Source organism: Lissotriton helveticus, chromosome 3_1 (genome assembly GCF_964261635.1).
Source record: "Lissotriton helveticus chromosome 3_1, aLisHel1.1, whole genome shotgun sequence".
In the NCBI taxonomy this organism is placed as follows: domain Eukaryota; kingdom Metazoa; phylum Chordata; class Amphibia; order Caudata; family Salamandridae; genus Lissotriton; species Lissotriton helveticus.
In genome coordinates this window covers 1541405903-1541432929 of record NC_136061.1, presented here as the reverse complement: position 1 = coordinate 1541432929, position 27027 = coordinate 1541405903, and the positions used below count along the sequence as shown (strand labels likewise).

At 46.4% G+C, this 27027-nt stretch overlaps 2 protein-coding genes across 2 annotated transcripts in view; one reads left to right on the top strand and one right to left on the bottom strand.

Annotated features, from left to right (window-relative positions):
* The window catches only part of UBE4A (ubiquitination factor E4A), a 167676-nt gene extending 146901 nt beyond the window's left edge, over nucleotides 1–20775 (top strand). Inside the window, exon 20 of the mRNA XM_078682249.1 lies at nucleotides 19556–20775. Coding sequence (XP_078538375.1) covers nucleotides 19556–19691 — 136 coding nt within the window. The 3' untranslated portion in view covers nucleotides 19692–20775. The remainder of the gene's footprint in view (nucleotides 1–19555) is intronic.
* Nucleotides 1–27027, bottom strand: part of LOC144825032 (uncharacterized) — a 418697-nt gene that overhangs the window by 352220 nt on the left and 39450 nt on the right. The gene's annotated exons all lie outside the window — the stretch shown is intronic.

The following is a 27027-nucleotide window of genomic DNA, read 5'->3' as shown; positions in this document are numbered from 1 at the left end:
TTCCAGACCAACTCTCTGCTTGTACAGACGGACAATACGACCACGATGTATGACCTCAACAAGCAGGGGGGCTCGAGATCGCGCACACTGTCACAGGAAGTGCAGGCGATCTAGCACTGGCTGCCAGCCAGAGGGCTGATGATAACGGCTACCCATCTGCCAGGTGTGCAGAATGCTCAGGCGGACGCACTCAGCAGACTGATCCAGGAAAACTACGAGTGGGTCATAAACGACGAAGTGCTCGACGACGTCTTTGCCAGGTGGGGCACTCCAGACGTGGATCTGTTCGCCACCGCCGACAACAGCAAATGCTGAGACTTCGCATCCAGGTATTACCAGCAGGGGACTCTAGGGAATGCGTTATGGATCAACTGGTCGAACAGCTTTTTGTACGTTTTCCGCCCATTCCCCTGATTCCGGCGGTGCTCATCAAGCTGTCCCAGACCATGGTGCGGATGATCCTCATTGCTCTGGAATGGGCCAGACAGTGGTGGTTCACGGACCTGCTTCACCGGTCTCTCCTTCCTCACATACTGCTGCCATGCCGGCCGGACCTTCTCACGAAGTTCGGGTGGCAGATGGTGCACCCCAACCTCTCGTCTTTGAGTTTGGCGGCATGGCTCCTGAGATAGTGCAATAATATGGCCATTTGAATCTTCCTGAAGATTGTATGGACATACTGAAGGAGGCTAAGCGTCCTTCCACTAGGACTTCCTATGCTTACAAGTGGAAGAGGTTCTGCATCTGGTGCACGTCCAAGAACTATTATCCGACGACATACAAGGAAGATGTCATCCTTCCATACCTTTTTGCATTTGGCGCAGTCTGGCCTTAATTTCCATTCTATTAAGGTTCATCTCGCTGCACTGACTGCCTACAGGAAATGCCCTTCACAGACCTCCTTCTTCCAGATTCCTGTGATAAAGGATTTTTTGGAAGGCTTGAAGAAAGTATTTCCACCTGTTCGGCTTCCTCCGCCTTCGTGGGAGCCGAATGTGGTGCTGTCCAGGCTGATGAAGGAGCCTTTTGAACCCATTCATAAGGCCTCGCTGCAGCACCTGTCCTGGAAGGCGGCGTTCCTCGTGGCCATTACATCTTGGGTTGCCACCGCGGGGCAATGCAGGGGCTAGAATGACTCCGCCCAGAGTGATGGGGTCTGCGAGCCAATGTTCTGTGGCGACATGGGCAGTGTAACTGGGTGGGTGGAACCAAAAGTGAGCAAAATGAGCGTGCACACAAAGGTAATAAAGTTCGAAATTGGGAATATCGAAACCTCCATGAGAATAAGGCTGCATAGTCACATTACATTGTATACGTGGTTGTTTTCCTCCCCATACAAGGCGAATCAACTCCGACCAGAGTGTGGCGAAGATGTGACGACCAGGGTCGTACGGAATGTTCAAAAAAAGGTATAGAAATTTTGGGAGGATCACCATCTTTATAAGGGAGATGCGACCGGCCATGGTCAAGGGAAGGGCAATCCACCGGGTGATGCAATTTGTGACATGTTCCATTGTGCAACTATAGTTGACGTGCATCAATTCGCCCCTGTCCGATGTTAAACGAATCCCGAGATACTTAGCAGCATCTGCGCACCTTACAAGTGGATAATCAGTTGTAAAGGGAAAAACCGAGCTGGTCATGGGAAATATCTGCGATTTGGACCAATTTATGTGTATCCCGGATAAGCCACCAAATCTGACAAACTCCCGCAGCAGAGTATTAAGGTTTTGTTGGGGATCTTTAATATAAAGGGTCACATCATCCACGTACAAGGAGATGAGTATCTGACGTAGGAGACAGCGCAGACCCATGTGATTGTGATGTTGTCTAACCCTCGCTGCAAGGGGCTCAATCAGGGCGAACAATAGGGGAGAGAGTGGGCACCTCTGCCGTGTGCCACGGGACAAAGGGAAGGAGGGCGAGGTGTGTCCATTGATCAAAACACTCGCAGTGGGTGAGGAAACCATGTGAGGAAACCTATTGGAAGCCCCATACATTGTAGAACTGCGACTAGGTAGTCCCACTCCACTGAATCAAAAGTCTTTGAGGCATCAAGAAATACAGCTATCAACTGCAATCTAGGGTCTATGGTCTGCAAGATTGAGTATAGGGTCCTGAGATTGTGGGATGTGGCCCTGCCCGAAATAAACCCGGCCTGATCGGGAAGGACTAACTTCTCCATAAGTAGCCGGAGTTGATTCGCCAATAATTTAGCCAGAATTTTTGCATCAGTATTATTGAGTGGCCTATAGGATTCGCAGCGATCTGCGGGTTTGCCTGGTTTCGGTAGTGAAGTGATGAGTGCCTCTCATGGTGCCAGGTAGGGTTAGTGTCTCATGAGCCTCAGGAAACACCGCTTTAAGCACTGGGAGCAACTGATCCATGTACATTTTGTAAAAGTCAACAGGCAGCCCATCCGAGCCGGGCGCCTTCCCTGATGTCAGTTGCATTATAGCCTCCCGAAACTCATCGTCCTCAAATGGGGCCACCAGAAACTCGCGTTAGGTATCCCCTAGCCATCCAAGGGTTATGTCACCAAAAAAGGGAGAGAAATCTGGGGGGTCGTACGCTGCGAGCTATAGAGCCCTGAGTAGTAGGTAGTGAATATCTTGAGGCTGTCTATACTGTCTCTATAACGGACACCGCCATCATCCACAACATCCAGTATGTGGTTTAAGAAGTGGGGCATCTTGATAGTGTGCGCAAGTGCACAACCAGGTATCTCACCTTCGCCATAGCGGCGGGCGGTGTAATACTTCCCTCTGAATCTCACCTCACGAGTCGCAGTGTCGGTATACTCTGTGAGCAGCACACGAAGTGCCGCACGTTTGTCTCCAGAGCTAGTCACCCACATGTCTGTTTCCAGCTGTTTGATTTCGCGTTCGAGACGATTCAAATCCCTCCTAATGTCACGGAGCACCCCAAAACTTTTGGACATAGACACCCCTAATTGTAACCTTAAAGGCTTTCCAGAGCAAGCCAACACTGTCAACAGAGTCTTCATTCCTGAGGAAAAAAGTCTTCTATCTCTTCCCCTAGTTCAGTTTGGATCACAGTGTCCAAGAGTGCCTCTGGTACAAGCCTCCAGCAGCTGGGAACAGCCACAGAATCCAGAAGTGCTAGTGCAAGGCACACCGGGGTGTGATCGGAATATGTACGTGCCATGAGTGGCCATTTGAATCCATGGAGCAACCCCCCGGGAACATAACCAATAATCTAATATAGACCATGTAGCATGACCAGCTGTATAAATAGTACCCTCTATGGTGGGAGGGTGCACATGACGCCAAGCATCAACGAGACCATGCTCCGTAAGCAGCCCTGATAGAACGTCCCACGTTTTTGTGTAGTGTCGTGGAAGAGGGTTGTAACGGTCCATAGAAGGACAAAGGACTGTGTTTAGATCCCCGCCCCATATAACATGTGTAGATCCTATCTTGAGTATATGTCCCCAGAGTGTCGTAAAGTAATCTGGGTCGTCAAAATTAGGACTGTAGCTGCAGACAAGAGTGACAGATTGTGTGGCTAAGGTACCCCAGATGAGACCACTACGACCTGAGAGATCACCGTACGTGCCTCCCAATGTGAATGGTGTGTTTTTTTTATTAAAATAAGCATGCCTCGCAATTATGAGTAGGATGAAAAAGCTCTCACAGCGGCCCAGTGGGAGCCAAAGCATGAGGGTCGCTTAGGGTGAAGGTGTGTCTCCTGGAGCATGGCAATTTGTATGTGGTGTCTGTCTAAGTATGAAAAGATCTGGCGGCGTTTGTGGGGATCTCGAAGGCACCTGACATTCCACGTGAGGAAGTTAATGTAGGGGGGCTCTAACTGTGACGTAAGTGCAGGGAAGGCGGAGCTGTAGAAGAGATTCGCTGACGCGATGTAACAAAGTGCCCCAGCATGTAGTGGCGGTGGTGATGAGTAGTGGAAAGCCAGTGCATATGAGAGTTGTGTAGCCAGCATCTGTTATCACTAGAACGTTCAAGTAAAAAAAAAAACCTTGCATTGTCTCCAGTAAGAAATAACAGTCCCACACCCACCCGCATTGGCACCCCAATCGTGCCGGGATCCTGTGTCCCACCCAAGTCCCGAACTAAGAAAACAGGCCAGTCCATTCTAACCGGACAAGGCTCAGGTAGCAAGACCTACTCAAGCCAATGCAATACGAAAAGGAAGTTCTGCATAGGGGGAATTCCCATGTAGGGGGCACCAGATGGCAGTCATCCCTTTCCGGAGCCAATGCCCAAGAAACTGCAATGCAGCCCACGATATCCCATAAAAGGGAGGGAGTGGCCTAAAGGGGAATGGTGCTCGGCACCGCATCAAGATTCCACTCCTGAATAAACTTCATATGCCAGAAGCAGTTATAAAAAACAAGACTGAAAAAGAGAATAAAGAAGCATAGCCTAACTGGCACTTATCTGTCGCTGAGTGCAGTCCAAATGAGGCGGCAGGGCCGACGCTGCAACCTAAAATGTCAATTGTCCCATAGCCAAGGTAAGTCCATAGAGGGTGCCGTCACGTGGCTGACCCAAGTATGTAGTGCGGAGACAGCCATCCTTGATTAGCGAGAGCCACAGCGCCATTGGAGTCCGGGCTAGTCGTTGACCGATGAAGATGGACTGGAGTCGCGATCAGGACGTGGAGAGCACCATGTAATGCTTTTCAGGAAGTCCTCAACTTGCTGTGGATTAGTGCCGAAGACGTGTTTGCCCTTGTGCGTGATACGAAACTTCGAAGGGTAGAGCATAGCATATTCCAGTTGGGCTTTGCGGAGTTTCTGTTTAACCGGGAGAAATTTCTGGCACGCCTCCTGGACCGCAAGCGTGAAATCTGGGTAGATCGCGAAGGCGTTCCCCCTCAAATTGTAGTGGCTTCAGCTCACGTGCCTTTTGGAGTGCAACGTCGCGATCTCGGTAGTTTAGTAAGCGCGCAATTATGGGCCGTGGGGTTTCTCTAGGGGGCGGTCTTGGGCCCAGAGAGCGATGCGCGTGCTCCACCACCAAGTGTGACAAGAACGAGTCCGCGCCAAAGGAGCCTTTTAGGAGACGTTCAACATAGTCCTCCATACGTCCGGTGTTTGTACTCTCCGAAATGCCTAAAATACGAACATTATTGCGGCGGTCCTGGCTTCAATGTCCTTCTTTTTAGCCACAATTACCCTGATCAACTTGTTTATTTGTGCCAATTGCGCTTGCATTTGGGAAGTAATGTCCTCATTTTCGGGTTTGTGCATCTTTCCGCCTCCTTTAACTGTCCGTCATGTTTATCTACTTTTTGTACAAGAAAATCCAAGCGGTTGTTCATAGTGTCCATTTTGCCGGATAGGTCATATAAGCTGTGTTGTACTGCAAGGAGTGTAGACTTAACGTCGTCGTCAGAGGCCTGTGGCGAGGATTGCGATTGTTCCATATTGGCAGGAGCAGGGTCAGTAGATTTCGATCTCGTCGCTGCCTTTTTTTGGGTATCAAATGTTAGGCGTGATTGGCGACCGTCAGGCTTCCCCTCGCACCACGCAGCCAGAGACAGACAGGCCCCTTTGCAACTTGAAAAAGTAGATGTCACCTGGTTGGAGAGCACAGCAGGAAGGAAAATTGCGCAGTGCTGCAACAGGGTGAGGCAAGTTCACAGGGATGGCAGCACGGCAAAGCGCGCAACAAGAGGGCCACAGTCCCAGAGCAGGTCAGCACAAGATTGCAGAGATATCTGTAACTGGCTCTCGTCGCACTCTAGCAGGACAAGCTTAGCTTATTTGCGGTGATAAGCGGATCATGAGTTAAAGGTAGGTGCAGCATGGGGCAACAAGACCGCATGTCAGCAAGTAGGTCAGCAGACTGAAGATGGCTGGCCCCGCAGGCCCTGCAGCGAATCTGAAGGGCAGTTAGGTCGCTCCGTATGTAGAAAGGGGTGGCTTAACTTCAGCAACTAGAGGAGAATTCATGCAACCGTGTAGTAGCAAGCAGGTGCTAGATGGTACGATACTCACACCACCAGGAAAGCTGAGACAAGGCAGTAATCCAGGGCAGGGGGGGCCCACCCCCGAGTATTTCGCGGCAATGGCCCAGTATCCGGGAAAGGTCTGCAAGCTCTGAAGTTGATGGGGCGCCCAGAGGTGCGCGCCGAGGTCGCAGGGCTGTGAGGGCGCAAGGGTAAAGGCGGGGGATTCACAACAGTCCGGGCTTCAGGCACGGGGTCGCACCGCAGATCTGCAATGTCACTCGCAGTCGGATCCTGCGCCGCAGGATGTTATTCTCAGACTCCAGCGGGAGACGATAAGCTCGGGCCCAAAGGTGCGGGCCAGGGCCGTGGGGCGGTGAGGGCTCGAACGATGGCGGGACTCCCCACAGGCCGTGCATGGGGTGATGAGACGCTTCAGACGCCGGACCACACAGCAGACCCACAACCGCTCCAGCGGCCGGATCCCACGCCGCAGAGCGCCATCCCCCGACCCCAGCGAGGGGCAGTGAGCTAGGGTACAGAGGCATGCGCCAAGGTCGAGGGGGCGCGAGGGAGATGGCGGAGGCTCACCACAGTCCGGGCCCGGATCAAGGATTTACCACCAGGAGCCGAGGCAGTAGCGATTAGCTAGAAGGCACCAAATCAAATCTAGCTTAAGTAGAAGGCAGGCTAAATGTTGGATGTTCGTGCCAAGCTTCCAGAGCCTCACAGGTGTGCAGCTATCTTGGATGTGTGCCATCTAGCTCCAGCGGCCGGATCCCACGCCGCAGAGCGCCATCCCCCGACCCCAGCGAGGGGCAGTGAGCTAGGGTCCAGAGGCACGCGCCAAGGACGAGGGGGCGCGAGGGAGATGGCGGAGGCTCACCACAGTCCGGGCCCGGATCAAGGATTTACCACCAGGAGCCGAGGCAGTAGCGATTAGCTAGAAGGCACCAAATCAAATCTAGCTTGAGTAGAAGGCAGGATAAATGTTGGATGTTCGTGCCAAGCTTCCAGAGCCTCACAGTTGTGCAGCAAGCTTGGATGTGTGCCATCTAGCGCCCCCTCAGAACCCCCTTTAACTTTTGACATTTTAAGCAAGTCAACAGTGCAGAGAGTCAACAGTTGAATTCGCAGTAACAAAAAACAGCACAGTAGGCAAACGTTTAGTGGCAGACGAGGGGGACAAGCCCAAGCCTCCTGGGAAGTCAGGCCAAAATAACAATAACTACAATGAATGACCCAGAACACAACCCTTCAGTTGAAAGCAGAATTAGTATTTTTTTGATTTTCTTTTTTTGCAAAAGTGGCAGATAGGTGGGTGCTAATTATATAATGTCCTTGTGATTACATAGAATTTGACAGTAAACCTCCAAATATACCACCAAATGTACAACCTTACCAAAAAGCTGAGATTTTTCTCCAAGAAATATAAGCATCTGAGCCTACAGCATTGGGACTATTTTGTTATTTGTATCACGTTACACCCAGGTCCTAAGGGTTTTGGGTAACCCCATTATTTTGCATTGGCTTAGTGCATGCCAAAGACTAGCATCAAACCAAGGCCAATGGAAGTCTCAGGGAGCGACTCATTGACCCTGGTTTGATTTATACCTGTCGAGGGCACTAAGTCAAATCATACGGAGGTAGCATTTTTACTGGGACAAGTGGGCGAACACTGGGTGGCAGGTATTTTGTGGAGTCATAGAAATGCAAGGAAAATGTGCACTTTTAGCAAAAGTTTGAGGTTTGCAGGGCATTCTGGGTAAGAAAACTTTGTAGGATCCACACCAGGCATACTGGCATGGACCCCCTAACACAAACAGGTGTCTAGTTTTCAGAAATGTCTGGATTTGGTAGGTTTCCCCAGGTGGCAGCTGACCTGAGCCCAAAAAGTAAAGCCATTAAGCATAGAAGTAGGACGATACTGTAACTTAGCCCAACACTGCTACCCATATGTATATAAAAGAAAAAAAACTCCAAAATCAAAATTGCCCTTCTTTCCAGAAAGATAGGGATGCTTTAGCCCACAGTGGAGCACAAAGACTTTTGGGTCACATTGTAGGTGGAGGCTAGGCCCGATGTGTGGGTGAATGGTCAGGCCATCCCCACACCTTGTAGCAATTAAGAAAAAACTCCCTGGTGTCCCATGTGCTTTCTACCCCTCCCACAGAGCAGATTAGAGTTAAAGACCTCTTACCTGGCCCGTGGGTGGGGGGGCAAAAAGACTGTCTGGTCATTTGTGGGGTTGGGCCCAATGCTTATGCAGGCCACCTCCACCCATTTCTCCACACAAAAAAATCATCCCTGGTGTCTAGTGGGCTTTCTGCCCCCCCCCCCCCCCCCCCCCTCCAGGTGGTGGGGGCAATATGACCACAGGGGAACAGAAGGACACATGGGCCTGGGGGGAGCATTAGCCCATTGCCAGGGGAAAGCTCCCCCCCTACAAATATAATCCCTGGCGGTCTAGTGGGCCGTCTGTCCCCAGAGGGGGCAGGAAGCCTGCTGGAGGTTATATGGGTGGGTGGGGGCTAGGCCTGATGCCTGGATGGGCCGCCCCCCCACCCATTTATAGCCCTATTTAAATATCCCTGGTGAGTAGTGGGCTTTCTCTCCTCCCCCTTATCTCCGAGTGGAGGGGGCAGATTGGAGGTTAGAACCTTCAATCTGCCCCAGAGGAGGCCAGAGAGATGTTTGGGTCTGGGGGAGGTGTGGAGCCCTAGCCTTTGCTTGGGGATGGCCTCCCCCCACCCAATAGCCCCTTGTGGTCAAGTGGACATTCTGCCACTGCCAAGGGCAGATTGGAGGAAGATCCCTCGGATCTCCCCCCAACTGGGGCAGGAAGACTGCTGGTGGTTATATGGGTGGGTGGGGGTAAGGCCCTATGCCTGGGTGGGATGTCTCCACCCATTTTTGGCTACAAAAAAAACCTAGTGTCTAGTGAGCTTTCTGCTCTCCCACACCGACTCCCCAATATTCCTCCAAGGAGTGGCAGAAAGTCTTTTGGGGTGGGGGAGAAGCATTTGCCCATTGCCTGGGGGGGCCTATCACCCCAAAAGAAATTCTCTTTGGGGTCTAGTGGGTGGATCACTGCTTGGGATCATTCTCCTATGACCATCCCCAAGCAGGGGAATTTTACCATTGGAAAGGGGAGATTTTCCTCTTTTTGACATATCCTCCGTCTGAATAATTGCTAGGGGAGAGGAGATATGCTTGAGCACCGATGGAGTGAATATTAAATGAGCAGATTGGCTCATTTCACTTTGTGTAATGACATCAGCGCGACATGTGCTCCGATCGTCATTACAATGAAAGAAAATGCCTCTGGCTGCTGGGGGAAGTTCTTCCCTAGTTTCAAGGACTTAAATAAATAAAAGGGATTTCCGGCCTCTGGTGTGAGGACGGCACAGAGCCGTTCTCAGCACACGGGGACTTGTGCCAAGGATGGAATGGAGCCATCCTCCGCACACAAGTGGTTAAGGTGTTGTTATTTTGTTGGATAAAATTGGCACCATGGGTGTTCACAAAATGCCTTGCACTTGTTTCTGTGCACTCAAAATGCCTGATGATACAGGTATATGATTAGAACTGATTGATAAAGGAGATACAGTTCCAACAATACCAGAACAGCATAAATAAGGCCATTTACAATTTGTTTACACAGGGGTTTACTCCCAGAAATATCCTGAAGGAATGGGGGAGATTTCTTCACGCGGATTGTAGAGTTGGACACTTGTGGCAGTGACATACTCCACCCAAAAGAGAGCTCTGAAATTAAGAAGCAGTTTCGCCTCTACCACAAGTCTGTATCAGTGAGGATGGTAATGAAAATACTGGCTGGGCATCAAGGCATCATGTATTACCTTAATTCGATTAGTGACACTCCAGAAGAGACTCGTGCGGGAATGGCTTTCAAATCAATGGTCACATTCCACAGCAGATTGGGATGATCTAGTAGTTGATCTAGTAGTTGACCCTAGCAAATTGCAAAAGGAGCTGAAAGTTTGGTCACAGGAGAACATGATTAAAGACAGGCCATTAGCTGACCCATTCCCACTGTGGTAGTCACCACTGATGTATCACGCAGCGTGTAGTGCATACACAGGTAACCTAAATAATCTGAGGCTATCGAACAGCAGATGGCTGAAATATACCAACCTTTTAGATCTGAAGAGCGTTTCTAGACCTGAAAGTGTTTCCTTCACAAGTAAAAGGGAAGACAGTGCAGATTCAGAAAGACTCTACCTCAGCAATGTTCTACCTCAGCTGCTGAGTGGAAACTAAATCCTACATTCTCTCAAAACTAGCTCAGGAAATCTGGACATTGGTGCACAGCAAGTAAATAGGGATGGGGACTGTACACCTACCATGAGGGCAAAACAAAGGGGAGACAAGCTAAGCAGGTAAGAAGGGGTTTTCAATGAATGAGAGCTACACCACGAGATAGTAGACATAAACTTGGAAACATGGGAAAGGTAAAAAATAGACAGTTTTTCAACAACCTACAAATTAAATGTCTAGCCTTCATATGCAGAGGTATCCACACCCAAAATCCAGTGGGAATACTATGTTGACAAGGAATATTTGCGTACACTTTTCTGCCAATACTTGTCTCACCAAATGTGATCCGCAGATGCAAACAGACACATGGAAATTATTCTCATTGATTCTCAGTAAATATGCCAGAAAATGCAAATAAGATAGATCTACTACAAACCCAGAAGACGAGGGGTTTTCACCCAGATCCAACCAGCCTCAATCGAGCCGTATGGTTACTAAAGTCCTATAACTATCCAAATCTAACATGGATAGGGATAAGATCGCTTCCGATCTGTTTGAAAATCTTTATAAAGGAACACACCCGACCACATCAAATGCCAGTGGAAATCAAAACAAAGGTGGTAGCCTGAAAGACAAATTTCTCAGGTTAGAAAGACTTTAAAAAAACGAAAACTCGCGCTGGTGGGACGGCGCGACTCTGAAGCAGTATTTGAGGGTTCAGAGAATACCCAGAGGTCTTCGATCACAGACCTTTCCAACCTTTGACGACCTGGATGATGATCACCTAGCCAAATGGGAGGAATCAGTAACTATGAACTCCACAAACCTGATGAGAATTCTAATTGACAATGCTGACCGAAAAGTGACCAAATTACAGGCGGAAATTGCAGAACTGGAGAAGGAGATAGAAGCTCTCAATCTGAAAGATGCCACCGAAAAAAAACTACAAAATCTTGGAAGATATTCTGAGCAAACATCAAAATGACATAAAAGATCGTAAATCAAGACAAATACGCAGAGATGAAGCAGACTATCGTGAAGGCAGGGTGTTCACTTTTGCCAAAAAATATGACCAACAGTTTCAAAAACCAACCAACAATCAACAGTCTATAAAATCAAATGTCTCTAATGTCTCTTCAAGCAACACCTCTCTGAGCAGCCTTCCTGAAACCGAGAGTGAACCGGAAGAAGTGATGAACACCAATCAAGACTCCAGATCCATGCCATCGACATCGGGAGCTACCAATACTTTTTCTCGGGAAATCAGGACAATGAGAAGAACAAATCAAACAAGAACAAACAAAACATACGCAAAACCCGCAGAGGCCAGAGGGGAGGACAAAGACGACTACAGAGAGACTGAGGTCCGGCAACAAGAAGTGAGCACTGCAACTGAACATGATGTACAGGTCATTAATCTTTCTTCCACAAACCTGGATGAACACATGATTTCCTTATTGAGTAAAGGGCTAAGCTTCAATCCTGCAGAACAAGGTGATCCCTGTAGAGTGAAGGTGGATCTTTTCAAATACATTAGGAACCTTAAACTGAAAAAACACTTCTGGGACACTCCCGTAGAGAGGACTCCCAATACTGACAATCAAATTGACACAACAACCAACTCTATTAGCATCCAAGAGGTTGTGGCGTCTCACCTACTTTTATCCATCACGGATTTCGATGATCCCCCAAATTCCTTCAATGATCTACTGACTGACCTTGAATTAAAAACAAATAGTACCCATGACAGTGGTTTAAAGAACAAATCAAAATGGACACCTACATTGCCTAGCGGGAATAGTATTGATATATTCTACAAGTTAGTTCTAGAAGACATTGGGAAATATGAGACCAAATCAGCAAGCAGGAGGTATACAAAAAAAGACAATCTAACCAGAGATGAGAGAATGGCTTTAAAGAAATTGAGTGAAAACCAGGATTTAATTATCCGTGAAGCGGATAAAGGAGGAAATGTGGTGGTTATGGATAGAACCGACTACAATTCAGAAATACTGTCTCAACTCTCTGATAACTCGTGCTACGAAGCAATAACTAGTAATCCCATGGGTCCTCTTACAATTTTGATCAACAACCACCTCAGGGACTGGAAAGATATGGGCCTTATAAATGATGGAGAATATTTGTACTTGAAGGTGACACGACCCACATACCCCTGGCTATATACTCTTCCGAAGATCCATAAACCTGCTCTTTTCCCTCCTGGCAGACCGATTGTGTCTGGGATAGGGGGTCCTACCGAGAGACTCTCACATTATGTGGACAAATTCCTCAACCCAATGGTAAAAAACATGCCATCATACATACAAGACACCAAACATATTTTGAGTATCTTAGCTGATATCACATGGCAACCTGGATTGGTAATGGCGACCCTAGATGTGGTATCATTATATACCTCCATTGAGCCTGTTTTGGGACTAACAGCAGTCACCAGAGCACTAAACACGAGACCTATTACACTGTTGGAACACACCAAGATGCTAGTGACAATGATGGATATCATACTAAACCAGAACTTCTTTTTGTTTGAAAAAAGATGGTACAAACAGATAAGGGGCGTAGCCATGGGCTCAAGGTTCTCTCCTTCTTTTGCGAACCTCTACATGGGGGCTCTCGAGGCAGAAATGATCTGGAGCATCAAAGGCACCAAATGGATTGACAATATAGTGTACTGGGGTCGTTATATTGACGATTGTCTTTTAATATGGTCAGGATCAGAAGCAACACTTGTGGATTTCTGTGCTTATCTTAATAAGAATGACATGAACATGCAATTCACGTCACATATAAGCACTACAAATGTAAACTTCCTTGACATAGAACTATATGTAAAGAATGATACTCTCCAAAGCAAACTTTTCCACAAATCAACGGCTTGTAATGCGGTTCTACACAGCAGCAGCTCACATCCTATCCACCAGATAAACGGAATGCCATATGGGGAATTCACCAGAGCCAGGAGGAACTGCAGCGAACAACAGGAATTTGAAAAATGTATCATGGAAATGCAGTCCAGGTTTTCCAAAAGAGGTTACAAACCCCAGATCATCTTAAAAGCAGACAAAAGAATTAAGAACTTAAGCAGAGAGTCAACTCTAATGCCAAAAGCTCCTAGGTCGGATCAACAACAATCTGTAAGACTCATAGCAGACTTCAACGAACTCAGTCCTGTGATACGCAAAAGTTTCAACAAGCACTGGGGGATCTTAAGTGCTGACAGATCACTAACTACCATGATAGGAGCCCATCCGCAAATTACCTTTCGCAGGGGTCGAAACTTGAAGAATAGACTGAGTCCAACAGTGAATAAAATATAAGAACATGTGATTGGCTGACCCAAAAATCTAAAGGTTTTTTTAAATGTGGGATGTGCTCGATGTGCAGGTGGGCAAACCATGGAATCAAGTCTTTCTCTGATCATCGATCCAAACAATACAACATAAATAAAAATATAAATTGCGACACGAAATTTGTAGTATACATCATTGAATGTGCATGTAAAAGTAGATATGTAGGTAGTTCCGTCAGGCCACTCAAGGAACGCATAAGAGAACACGCAAGGGCATATGCTACGAGAGATGCCAGATATCCCATGGCGATACATATGTCATCATGTCCTTCACAAGGAAATATCAAAACCTTTTCCTTCTATGGTATTGACGTTGTAGAAGCAACAGTGAGAGGTGGAAACAGAGAACTACGCCTAAGGAGGGAAGAAGCTCTCTGGATAATGCGTCTAGACACTACCAAAACAGGCCAGAACACTGATGACAAATTACACTTCTTTCTGGGCCCGGACACCTGAGAGATCATGGCCACTGCATAATCTCATTGTTTTCCCTTTTCTCTTTACTGTGCCGTACAATATTAGCACAATGATGGAGACATGATTCCTTCCCCGGACAGATATCATTGGTTGCTGTCACAAAAAATGATGGAATAAGTAATCACTGACATTGGAAATGCTGATACATGTCGCAGAAAGATTGCAGATAACGCTTTTGTATAATTCCAATTTTTTAGTTCATATGTTTGTCTGCTTATTTTCTTTTCTTTGGTAAGGACCAGGGTTTTTGGGGTACTATGATTTCACAACCTCCCCTTGCCTGCCCCACTTTAATGGCGCCTTTGTGCACAATTTCCGCCTACTAAATATTCTCTTTCCAAAAAATTATTTTTCACTCTAATAAGCTCTTTTGGCCATATCAAGGTCCTTTTTCCATTAAAGATTGTCAATGGAAAATACATCCATTTTTTCCTAAACTTCCACATAGATACGCCCCCATGGCGATCTTAATTCTTAGCTTATTTAGTTGCATTGCAGCTGTGATAATTGGACATGTTATTTTATCCTTTTACCAAGCACGAAGTTAGTCTCCCTTCGTTTCGTAAGTAACTCTTCCCTGTAATCATTCTCTTAAAGTGAGCATTCTAGCCCTTTTTGTCTCGCACTATTTCTTTTAAAAGGGGCGGGTCCGGCCACAGTCGGTGTTCCCGCATTCGGAAACCGATTGAGGTCGACGTAATAACTCCGACTTTACCACGGGTAAGATTCAAAATCTCTTTTCGTTTCCAGGCCAAACTAACTGCCCAATCCATACGGACCTTCCCTTTTCTAAATACTTCATTTTCCTTTCAGCCATTGTGCCCCCGTAACTTGCAGATACAACAAGTTCGGTAACTTAGGGACCGGCACCGGCGTTTCTGATTGGTGCCGCCCTTCTCAAACTCTAATACCACCCGAATAGGACCGGGTTGGAATTATCACCGGTTCACCGGTGAGTTCTACTACCTAGTTTTTAATGTTTTTCCAAAAAATGTCCTTCTCCCAAGCACTGAAGGTAATGCTAATTTCCCCTTTCTTCTCTACCCTTTTTTCCGTCCGCAGACAACGCTCCTGATCATTGTTATCAGGTAATGCTTTATGTGCTTAAACAAACTAGCTCGTTTATTTTCCGTGTAATTTTTCACTCTTGTTTTCACAGCTGCCCCACTTTAATTTTATATGGCTTAACCACGTTACCGTACCTTAAAATTCTGTCCTTAATTTTGTGAAACAAAGAAACGGTATCAGGTGACACGGCTGCGTTCTTTTGTGTTGAACGCGTGAAACACGGTAGTGGTGTGTTTTAGGAGAGCGCTTGGGCTCAGTTTCGTGATAAATGTTAAAACCGTAAATCTCCTCTCGACAGATCTTGTGGGATAACGTATTAAATGCATAAACTGGATTCATTGCGAGCCGAACCTTCCAACCCGAATAATTATAACTATGCTTTAAATCTTAACTGCATGTAACATTTGTGAAACAATATAGCATTTACCATTCACACTTGATTACAGCCAATCAGTACGTTCACTGCCTATATTTTCAAGCTAATCCCATTAATGTGTTTAGATACCTTTATTGATCGATAGATTTCAAAACCATTAACCAGAGTTGTCATTACACCATATGTATTAAATAATATAAATTGAAACAACTGAAGCAGACTATTACCATAGTTTGTTTCCATTATCAAACCTCAGTTGATTTGACAACACAATTCTCAAATGTATATGAATCATGCACTATTTTGTCTCTTGTATTTTCCCACAGGTATAATTTCATGCACAGTCAAGTAACGTTATGTAGCTCTCCAGCCCAAACCCACATTGCATATATTGCATTATCATTTGCTTTTTCTCCAATTGAGAGTTTCATCCTTTTTGATTAATTCATGGCTTATTTGGCACATTATGACGTAAATAGGAATATCTTTGTTAACTGATCATATGTACCAATGTGTCAGATTCAATGCTCCTATTCAAATATTTCTCTCACCCCACATTTGCACCATGTCATGAAGATCTAGAGTTTTTTTATGTACTTTGCTATGGATTACGCCGAAAGTCACCACACATTGGTCCTATCCTTGACTATAGGTAGTTAAAGCATTTTTTTACTACAGCAAATACGGAAATTTTGTTTCCATGTCCCTACCCCTTCTGTGTTGGTTTCCACCTCACGGGTGTTCTCTTCTACCACATAACGCAACTTTCCATTGCGGGTTTTTGACCCTTTAATTTTAATTATAATTTGATTACTTTCTCCCAGCCCTGAAGAATCACAGCCATATGTTGTGACGAAACACGTGTCAGCTTGATTTATGTGCACAGTGATTCCCAGGTCGGGAACACTGTGGTGAATAAAAACCCTTAAACTATACACTCTGTCCGGTCTATCCCTACGATCATTACGTTTAGACAAACCAGTCTATTTATACTGTTGTGTGCTCTGGACTTTTGCCTAACTAAAGTCCTATAACTTTGATTTCTTCATTCAATTATAGACTGCAGGAAAGTCATTAGGGTTACTAGGAAAATAACCACCCCTAATTGCTGTGCTGTGAAGTGGAAACTGATCGTTATGGACAGCACAAGAGGGAAAATCTACAAAGGGCCTCATCATCGTACGACATCGGATGTACTTGCTAAAATCCAAATTATCATTTGCTTCTGTAGGAGTGCAGTTACTGGCCAAAGTGGTATGCACTAGGGTAAAAGGAAGTAAAAACCTTTTTGCAACCGCAGTACTTCATTTCCTTTATTCGGCATTTTCATTAAACACCATAAAATTACAATAAAAACTTTTGAACTAGACAATTTAAAAACAGTCATAATGGGAAACACATCAGAAATAAAGTACTATTCATGATTACATAATTCATTAAAAAAACCCTACTCCCCCCAATACTTGTTCAACTAATACCTCTAGTATCCCTCAGTTTAACTGCTGATCTTAGAAAATTTGTCACCGCAAATAGGGTCAGATGGTCTCGGGCCATTTGTAAATGTGAGAGGGCTTCAGACACATGTCTGAAATTAGCCTTTTTTTAGAAAATTTATTAAAAAAACTACGCCTGGGCATTGAATAAAAAGGGCATAACAATACAAAATGAAGGGTGTCCTGCGTAGATCGTTGATCGCAGCCGCAAGGACCCTTTGACTCAACAGAATTAGTAAAACCTGCTGGCTCGGCAAGCAGGTGATGTAAAAGGTTGAGCCTAAAACGGGTTATTAAAAATCTGTCATGGGCGTTATGTATTAGTGCAAGATAGGGCTCCATTCCTACACAGGACCTTATCTGAGTATATGCCTTAACTGATTGTTTGGTACTATCCTTGGCTTCTCGTGTAATGGCTTTGTTTTCGAAAAATATCTTTTTTACTCTAGCCTGATACCCTTTTGTGATACAGGAAGGAGTCAGAAAAAGATCTTCACACCTGATGCTTTCCAATCCACCCTTAACATACTTGAACCAAGGAATGACCATTCCCTTCTCCCTCCCTAGGCAGTCCATAATTATCTGTTTAGACAGACTTGCTTCTGGGTTGATCCAGATCTTTAGCAATGCGATCAGTGGCCTACACCCCACCCTATCGACTAGGAAGTCACAGCCCAGTTCTTCATGTATGATGTGGGAGGGAACTCCCTGGGGGATTTTGAGGAGCCTTCTCAGTAATGTATTCTCCTCAATTTGTAATTTGGTGGCATCTGCCATCCCCCATAGTTCTGCCCCATAAGCCACTTTTGCGTAACAAATAGAATTATAAAAAACCATCATCTGCTCAGACCATCGCCCAAGTCTGCGGCCAAAATTCATTATTGCCCCCTGAGCTTGCTACTAATTTGTTACAGCGTTCCTCAATCAGTGGTTTAAAATTAAGACCCTGATCAAATAAAATTCCCAGGTAAGAAAAGGACTGAACCTTTGATAAACTAAAAGTACCTATTTTGTAGTTGAACTTTTCCCCACACTTCTTGGACCAACCTCCATGACATACGATTTAGACAGGTTTGCAGTTAGATCTAATCCGCTCATGAAGTCCACAAACCCGTCTATTAGTCGCTGCAGTCCAAGTGGTGTGCGTGCCAGCAGGACCGCATCGTCTGCATAAAGCAAGACAGGAATCGCTCTTGTTCCTATTGTACTAAAAAACCTTTTTGGAAGGGACAACAAGAGTAAACCCAACTAGGTTAATACCAACTCCAATGTAGAACCTCCATTGAATGCTCATAATATTTATGAGGTAACCATTTGAAAGAATACTGAACATTGGCTTAAAATACCTTCCATTAAAGACAGTATTCCTCATATGAATCGCCTTCATAGAATAAGTTTGATTGAGGCACTTACTGTTCTTGAGCCATACCTGCAAATGCATAGTTGCGAGATAATAATAAAGACCAAACCTCACTTAATCCTTAAAGTAGTATCATACTTTCATGTAAACCAAACTATACTTGCCCACTTTTATCTAACAACCAAGGTGACAAGCTAAAGGGAATTCCACAAACTAGATGTTCTGTTTGGAAGGAAGTCATTGTTTTTGTATTTTGTAACAAATATGCATAAGTAAAATAGATCAGTGCTTGTATTGCATGATATTAAATTAAAGTAAGCAGCTGTATCCGAGGGAACAATAGCAAGGGGGATAATCCAAACTATATAGTTATGCTGCTTATTAGCGAGACAACACAAGAAAGGCCAAAAGAAGATTTCACAAGGGAAAAAGGTTACCATAGTGTCCATCGCTAATGTCTCATTACACGACATATCCATGGTCATCGGTACACTTATCAAGAATTATTGCACTGACACACAGTCAAGCAGAGGGAGTGGCATAAAGGGTGCTAAATCTACTATTTGAATAGACTCGTACTTCAGGTCTCTCCTCATACTGAGGTTTTAAAAGCTAAGCACAGCATTTGAATCTAGAAGACATTCATGCTGACAAACTATCGAGGATAGTAATGTTTCTGCTTGCTCAGGAAAATGTTTTCAGAGCTCTACACACAACTTTGTGTGAGGCTCATTCACCAGGATGGTGCATAAATGGATGGAAGTCTCCATTTACTCCTCAATCACACATTCATAGGAGCCATTCAAGATGCATCTGGTATGACCGCCTTTGCTGCTGAAGGTTCCTGAAGATATCCTAAACAATGGACTGCTGAACTTCCAGAAGGACTTTCTAATACTGGAAGTTGGTTTGACAATAGTAGTGGGATAAGGCTCATCTGCAGGAGTCACTGCTCAGGTCTGCTTTTCTATGAAGACAGCCTGCAAATGCATCACATAATACAGCTCCACAATTACAGGTAAATAACTTTCCTTAATTGCTAGAGAAACCTCTTGTACACCGCTGGGTAACCTCTTCATTTCTCTTGCTTACGTTCCTTGAGCCATTAATGGATGCATTTATTGCTGCTGTGTGCTTTAAGGTTGGCAGGTTCTCTGGCACCAGTTAATCTCTGCTTTTCTCTGCTGTAGCGATCAAACGGACCCCTTCAACCGGAGCCCCCTCACAATGGATCAAGTCCGGCCCAACACAGAGCTGAAGGACAAAATCCAGGCATGGTTAGAGGAGCGGAAACGTGAGAAGAACCAGAGGACAGAGATGTCATGAGCCAAACAAAAGACTGCAATCCCAACAAGACATACCTGTGTTCTAAGTCGCAACTTGTAAATGAGCCATTTTTACTGTTCGACCCATGAAAAATGATGCAATGACCCCTAGCAAAGACGAAAGGACTTCTTCACAGGCTGCAGTCTGTTAACTGACAACTTCTCCAGACCTCGAATTTGTCAGTGACTTTTACCCTTTTTTGTTTTATTAAGACTGTAGTCTGCTCTGCAACCATCTAGGCTCTAAATTGCCTACACTCCCTTCTTGGATAATCGTTGCTGGCATATTTTTCAGTTTTTCCTCCCCCAATCATAGAGCGAAAGAAAAATAACAGACTGGTATTTTGCAAACTACTTGGGTGTCTCTCTTGCCACCTCAATAGAGGGCGCACTCTTACTACGTCATCACAAGACTTCCCCCCCCTCTACCTTTGCTTCTGCCTCCCTTAGGTGGGTGCTGCTTTGGCAGAAGCACCAGCCTTCATCTCTGCATAGTGGGCCGTTATCAGGACTTCCACAAAGCATGTGAACAGTGTGATCACCAACACAAAAGTCTTCACTGGCTATTCGCACAACAGCTGTTTTCTATGTTTTGGTCGTAAACCCGGAGGACAACTAGATTTTTTTAATATATATATATTTATTTTCTTTTATTCCCAGTGATGCTTTGGATAAAGTAGCCCCGAAAGATCTTGTACGCTTCAGAACGAGCCATTTTGTGCTTTCAGACTGATATCGAGTTGTGGGAAATCTGGCATGGGACGTTTGGTACCGGCAGCCACAGTCTCTTGTGCCCAGAGGGAGCTTGTGCTGTGGATGCCTAGATGTTGCCGCCCTTCAGATATTTACATGCTTCCCAGAGATCTGAAGCAGAGCGCACACTTTCAGTTATTCCATAAATTGGGGTGCTTTAGTTTGTATCATTGTTGCTTTCGGATCATCGCTGCAATTACTGCCCAAGCGTTGAATAATTTAAATAAAACTGATTCATTTTGAACATGTATTACTTGTTTCACATAATACCATCACCATCTTCCGAGGACGCTCCCAGGGAAAAAATAAATCATATGTTTTATATAACCATTGTTCAGACTAGAGAATCATTATGCTATTCAAGAGTTTGTGGCAGTGAGAACAGCGGAAAATGGGGAGTACTCTCTTGGGGTTTGTGACAGCATGCAATGAACATCTTATGACATTGGTAATGTGGCTTCCAACCATGGATTCCTCTGACCCTCTGGGCCGCACTCGTACCACCTATTTCTTCTTTATGCTGGGAAACCCTTTCCATCTTCACGCCACAACATCAAGCATTCCTCGTCACCCCCCTGAGATGAGGGAACTGGCAGTTTCGATGGCACAGCGAAAGGCAGACAGCACTACGGGGATGATGAAGTTCAGGCTGCAAAATTAAATTGTCATAGTTAAGGTTAGGAGGCGAAGACATGTGGATATGGGGCAATGGGTGGAATCTGTACGATCAGGAACTATTTACAGCTTGATGGCTTAGAGCACTGTGACAGCCTTATAGAATTGAGGAAGGATGGTGAAAGTCTGGTATTTTATGGGAGTAGTTTAGCTCAAAGAGCTATAAATGTATAATATAGGTTAGGAAAAATTTAGAAGTGAGGGCAAGGATCATGGGCCCTTGGTGCGCATTTTCAAAGCGGAGATGTTCACAGGGCCAAGATAAAGATGGGGCACTGATGAGGTCATGCAGACTATGCCTAACAGTAGTGCTGGGGATCAGAAGATGGCACAATTCTAATTGGGGCTTTGGTCGCTTTGGAAGTCGAACACTTGAAGGGCTCGGCAGAGATATGTTTTTGTTCAGTACAGTAAAGGTTACGTCAAGGCATGGTAGATGGAAGGACATACTGATCCAGGGTGTTAATAGGGCTAATTATAAAAGCTCAACGAGCATGTTGCAGGTAGCATGTGCTCAAAACGCTCACCGAAGACAGGAGGAGCTTGGATACTGCTGCTTTGCTTGGTGCACTATGATCAACACAATACAGTATGGTACCATTTCATCTTTTTAAAGGTCCTATTCTGACCACTTGGCCACACATCAGCAGCAAACCTGCATATATGAATTTAACCTCCTCTACATACAACTGTCATCAACATAATATATGGGAATATGGTGCTAGAGTCCCAGAAATGGCCTCATGCTTCCTTCTGTACTACAGTTGTCAGCACATCACAGAGCCAGGCTATGATACTAGACACACCTTAAGGCCTTTGAGCTCCTGTGCATATCATTTTAACCCCCACAGGTGGTTCAGTACTAGAGCTCAAGCAAAGGTCTTGATCTCCTGTGTCTTCAACCCTATGGTAACCGCTCACTTTACTACCGTATAGTAGTAGAGCACCATAGAAAATCCTTGGCCTCCATTCTAATGAAGAAACACAAGAATGACCTGAATATTGAGAAGGGAATGTTCCCTGTATGTAATTGTGGTGTGAACACTTCCCAGAGTGCCCGACTGCATATGCAATTGGCCCTGCAGCCATGCTAATCTAGCATATGAGGAGAGGTTTAGGCCTGTCTGTTGTAACTCAAGGCCTACAAAGTGTTCTTTGACCTCGGGGAATACAAAATCTATCCTTCTAATGTTGTATGGCTATTGTTCATGTCCTGGGTTGATCACATAAAGTGTTGGTGTACTTTGTTTTGTGAAATGTTTGTTGCCCAGTGCTTTTTTCTGTTCCAGGAAAATGTGGTATACTGAACCCACCTGTTTAAATGTCCGCTATAGTGTGCCCCCTTGACCTTTGCAATGACATTCCTTGGGCATATCTATTTCATGGATTTGTAGCATGTGTGCTAGCAATACGCTGTCTATAGAGAGAGTCTCAATACTGAGATCAGTGGGAGGTTACATTTTAGAAGGCCACTAGTTTATCATGGCACAAGATGGAGGGTGGAGACAGGCACCCAGACAGTGGAAATTTGACAGTATTGTGCCTAGAGGGTGGTACCCAGGCACTGAAGTGAGGGAGAATGGAGGCAGATTCTTGTAAGCAGAGGGCTGTACATTCGTTCTTCCCAAACACTGTCATTTGGTAGATGCTAGGTGTGAGAGAGCAGTTTCTGGTAAAGGTGAGGATGTTTTCAAGAAGGGCTGGTCCTTTGTTTGTCCCTGATGACTGTCTCAAGAAGACTGATGACAACCATTTGCAAAGACCTTACACTTCATTGTCCCCTAGATCTGGATGCTCTTACTTGGAGCTACCATCATTGCTACCTGCTATAAGAGCCACCACCTTGCGCAAAAGCCGTGTGAGAGCTGCAAAATAACATTTGAAAGAGAACTGCCCCAAACTTGTACCAGAACATTAGACTGTGGATTCTCATCCCTTCTAAAAAATGACTACTAAAATGGGACTAAACCACCCCATTTTGTTTCAGTTCTTCTTGACCGTGGAAGGGAGCGATCTGCAGATTACTCTAAGGACTAGTTTGACCTGCTTGCTTTGCAACTTGCTGGAGTGTCTGCTTGCCTGCTCAGAGAGAGGAGTTCCTGGCCTTGCGGGGGAGAGACTGTCCAAGATGATCAGCCCAAGATTTGTTCCAGCAGGTGGAAGACCCAGAAATAGCGGACTGCCTTCAGGAAGCAAAGCTGGTGTCGACCTGAATTGCGAGGTGCCAGTGCAGTTCTTGTAGTCTGTTGTATAAACCAACTAGTCATCAGAATGTCATTGTGCAGTTCCCCTTTTCCACCACAGGCCACGAAGGTCTGACATGACTATTTGCCTGCTTTGTTCACCTGTAAAGCACTGCCTGCACCAGTTCAGAGGCTACAACTGCCAAAAACGACTTCCTGTCTGCAACAGCCCAGAGACTGCAACTACTGAAGAAAAGAACTGGAGTGCTGCAATTGCCGAAGACCCAGCACCAGCCTTCACTGACCCGGAGACCACAGCAGCTGATGATACAAACCCACTGAGCAGGCCTGTTCTGTTCAACAATGGTTTCCAAAGGTGGAGTAAGATCACTGTCTGAAGTCTTCCATCACTGACACAGACGCTGTGAGGTCACTGACCACACCAACCAGCGGCAGCAGTCCACAACTCCGATGAGAAGGTAACATGGGACTGAACTCGCATGAGTAGAGAGGCTGGCCCTAATTTGCGCAAAGGTGAAACCTGCTACTTCATTAGAACTCGTAGATGAGGTTTCTACTCTGTAGCTGAACTGGCCTCGGAGTATGTAGCTTTGTATTTTGCTATGAGATTCTTTTCAATTAAAGATAAACACTATACAGGAAAATATTGTCTGTTGTGCGACTTGATTTCTGAGCTCTTGTACCCATACTCCCTCACTGAGAAGCCTCTGAATTCACCCTCACTACTCAGAGACTTAATCGCACAAAGTGTGTACTTGGCCCAGTTTGCAAACCCATGGTAAGACCGACTCCAGAACACCAGTGGCAAACGTCTGCAAGCACAATGGTTGTGGACCAGTCTTTCCTGTCTGCCTTGTGGTACCTTTGAATTGGGTCTGACATACGTTATTTAAAATGACTGCAGGTTCTTACTCCAGATAACCGTGTCTGATTTGTGATCTGGCTTAGGGGCATCAGCATTTCACAGGGTGCTGCTATCGCAGACTAGTCCCAGCCCCCTGCAGTCTCACCAAAAGTTAGAAACAAAATGAAGGTAGGGGAGCCTAGGACATGCCCGAAGCAACAGCAGCGGCAGGGTTAAACACTCAGAAGGAAGGTGGAAGTATCTGATGTCAGGGAAACTAAATCTTGATATGATGCCTGTAGGAAAGTAGGATATGCTTTCATGGTTACCCGCACTTTTTGATTGATGTCTGTATGTTTTTGATTAGTCTGACTGGGATCCTGCTAAAATGTACTCCAGTCACTGTGCTTTCTCCCTAAATTGACCATGGTAAGTACTTGTGTAGATCCACAATTGGCTACGGGTGTACCCATGTAAGTCCCTAGTATATGGTAGTAGGGTACCCAGGGCATCGCTACACCAGGAGTCTTTCATGGCCTGCAGCATGTAGTGTGCCACCCATGGGAGTCCACTTAAACAGTGACTACAGACCTGCCATTCCAGCCTGTGTGAGTTGGTGCTTTCGCCTCTCATCACTGATATAAGTTTCCTTATATCTGTCACTACACTTAAAATTCATAGGTAGGGGAGGCTGTGCACGTCCTGTACCAGCAGGATAAGGGCATATTGGCGTATATGGTTGGTGCTGATATCTTGCTCGCGGGAGGGGGGGGGTTGTTTGACGGGGAAGTTGAGGGAAATGTTTTCGGCATTATTTGTCTTGCAGGTCGGGCACTGGTGGGGACATACTCTGTGAACAGCAGGATGCGGCAGGGTAAATTCTACTGGAAATCATGGGGTATAAATTTATGAGCTGGAACGTGAGGGGGCTAGGCACATGCGCTAAGCGTTATAGAGTCCTCTCCTTCCTTCGAAGACACAAAGTATCCATTGCTTGCTTGCAGGAGACCCACCTTGGGGAGGACGGGGCACAGAAATTGGGGGAAAAATGGCGTGGTCAGCTGTTTCACGCTTCCTTCTCTACATATGCAAGGGGGGTGCTGGTTTGGGTGGGGCCTGGGGTGCCGTTCGCGATACAGTATATGGAAGCGGACATCCAGGGTCGGTACCTGTTCCTTAGGGCTAAGCTTGATGGCAGGGATCTAGCAATCTTAAACTCTTACGCACCCAAAACTGATGACCCGACATTCGACGGGTCCCTGCAAAACACCCTGATTCACGACCTGGGTACCCCGTTGCTTTGGTTTGGAGACTTTAACTGCATACTTGACCCCATTTTAGATAGATTCCCACCTCGGGCCGGTACAAAACCCCGTATGACTACACAGCTTGAAGAGGTCATGGAAAACGTGGGCGCAGTGGACGTCTGGCGCCTCAGACACCCGGCACAGAAGGTGTACACGTGCTTCTCCCTCACACATGGTACATATAGTCGCCTAGATAGTCTTAGTAGCGAATGCCGAGCCCACCATGACAGTGGATATAACGCATCAAGCCCGTTTCCTGTCGGACCACCCCCCAGTGGCTTGTATGGTTCAATGGGAGTCTCGAGATGTCCGCCCTCGGAGGCTCCCAGTGGATATCCTCCGGGACCAGGTGGGAAAGGACCACGTGGGCAAAGCCATCGAGGACTGTCGTCATTAATTGGGGGGAGGGCAGCGTGTCCTTGGCCACCAAGTGGGAGGCCCTGAAGGCAGTGGTGATGGGCGCTTGCATGGGACTCACTTATGGTGTCTGGAAACAGCTCCTCCAGGATCTCCAAAAGGCGGAAGATGCCCTCCTGACCGCCCAACATGTGGTGGACCCTAACGAACTCCAGAGGCTGAAGGAACAGAATGCCAGGACGCAGCTTCATGATACCCTAGATAGGCTCGACAAATACACCCTGGGCCAATATCGGCAACGCCTCCACAGGGAGGGAGATAAGTTTGGGAGGCTACTGGCCTGGATTCTGAGACTGGAGCAGACCCCGAGCGCATTGTCACCTTTCGGGACCGTGACGGAGAGTTGGTCTATTCCGAGCAGGCCCTCCTGAGGGTTCTCCACTCCCATTTACGGCAAGTATACTCCGCGGACTCAGATATTTCTGAAGCCTCTTATCTCCCCTATTTACAGGGGTTGCCTGTGTCGACCCTTTCGGATTTGGATCGGGAGGAGCTGGACGCAGGCCTGACATTGCCTGAGGTTCATGGGGCGCTGACCCACTTGCTGCGTGCCAAATCGCCGGGAAGCGACGGGTTTCCCCCGGAATTTTATCACGAATTTCGGGATAATTTAGCTCAGCTCCTTCTGCAGGTCTACCTGGAGGCGTTCGAAAGAGGAGACCTCCCACAGAGCATGGCTCAAGGGGAAATCTGTATAATCCTTAAACCTGGGGGGGACAAGCACGACCCCTTCTCCTACCGGCCGATCACCATGATAAACACGGATATCAAACTCCTCACAAAACTATTGGCCATTCGGCTGACACCCCACATGGAGCACTTAGTACACCAGGACCAATGTGGATTTATCCCCGGGCGAAACACGGCCATGAACCTCAGACGGTTGGCCCACATTCAACCCGAGGTACATAACAGAGAAGAACAGACAGTCTTGGTCTCCATAGATCTCGCCAAGGCGTTCGATACCGTCGACTGGGGCTACCTGCAGGAGGTCCTCCGGACATTGGGCGTAGGGCCCAACTTCGCCCGCTGGATGAGGATCCTCTATAGCTCCCCTAGGGCCCGGGTGCGTCTGGGTGGTGCGAGGTCGGAGGAGTGGCGGCTGGGTCGGGGCACGAGACAGCTACTCTTCGCTCT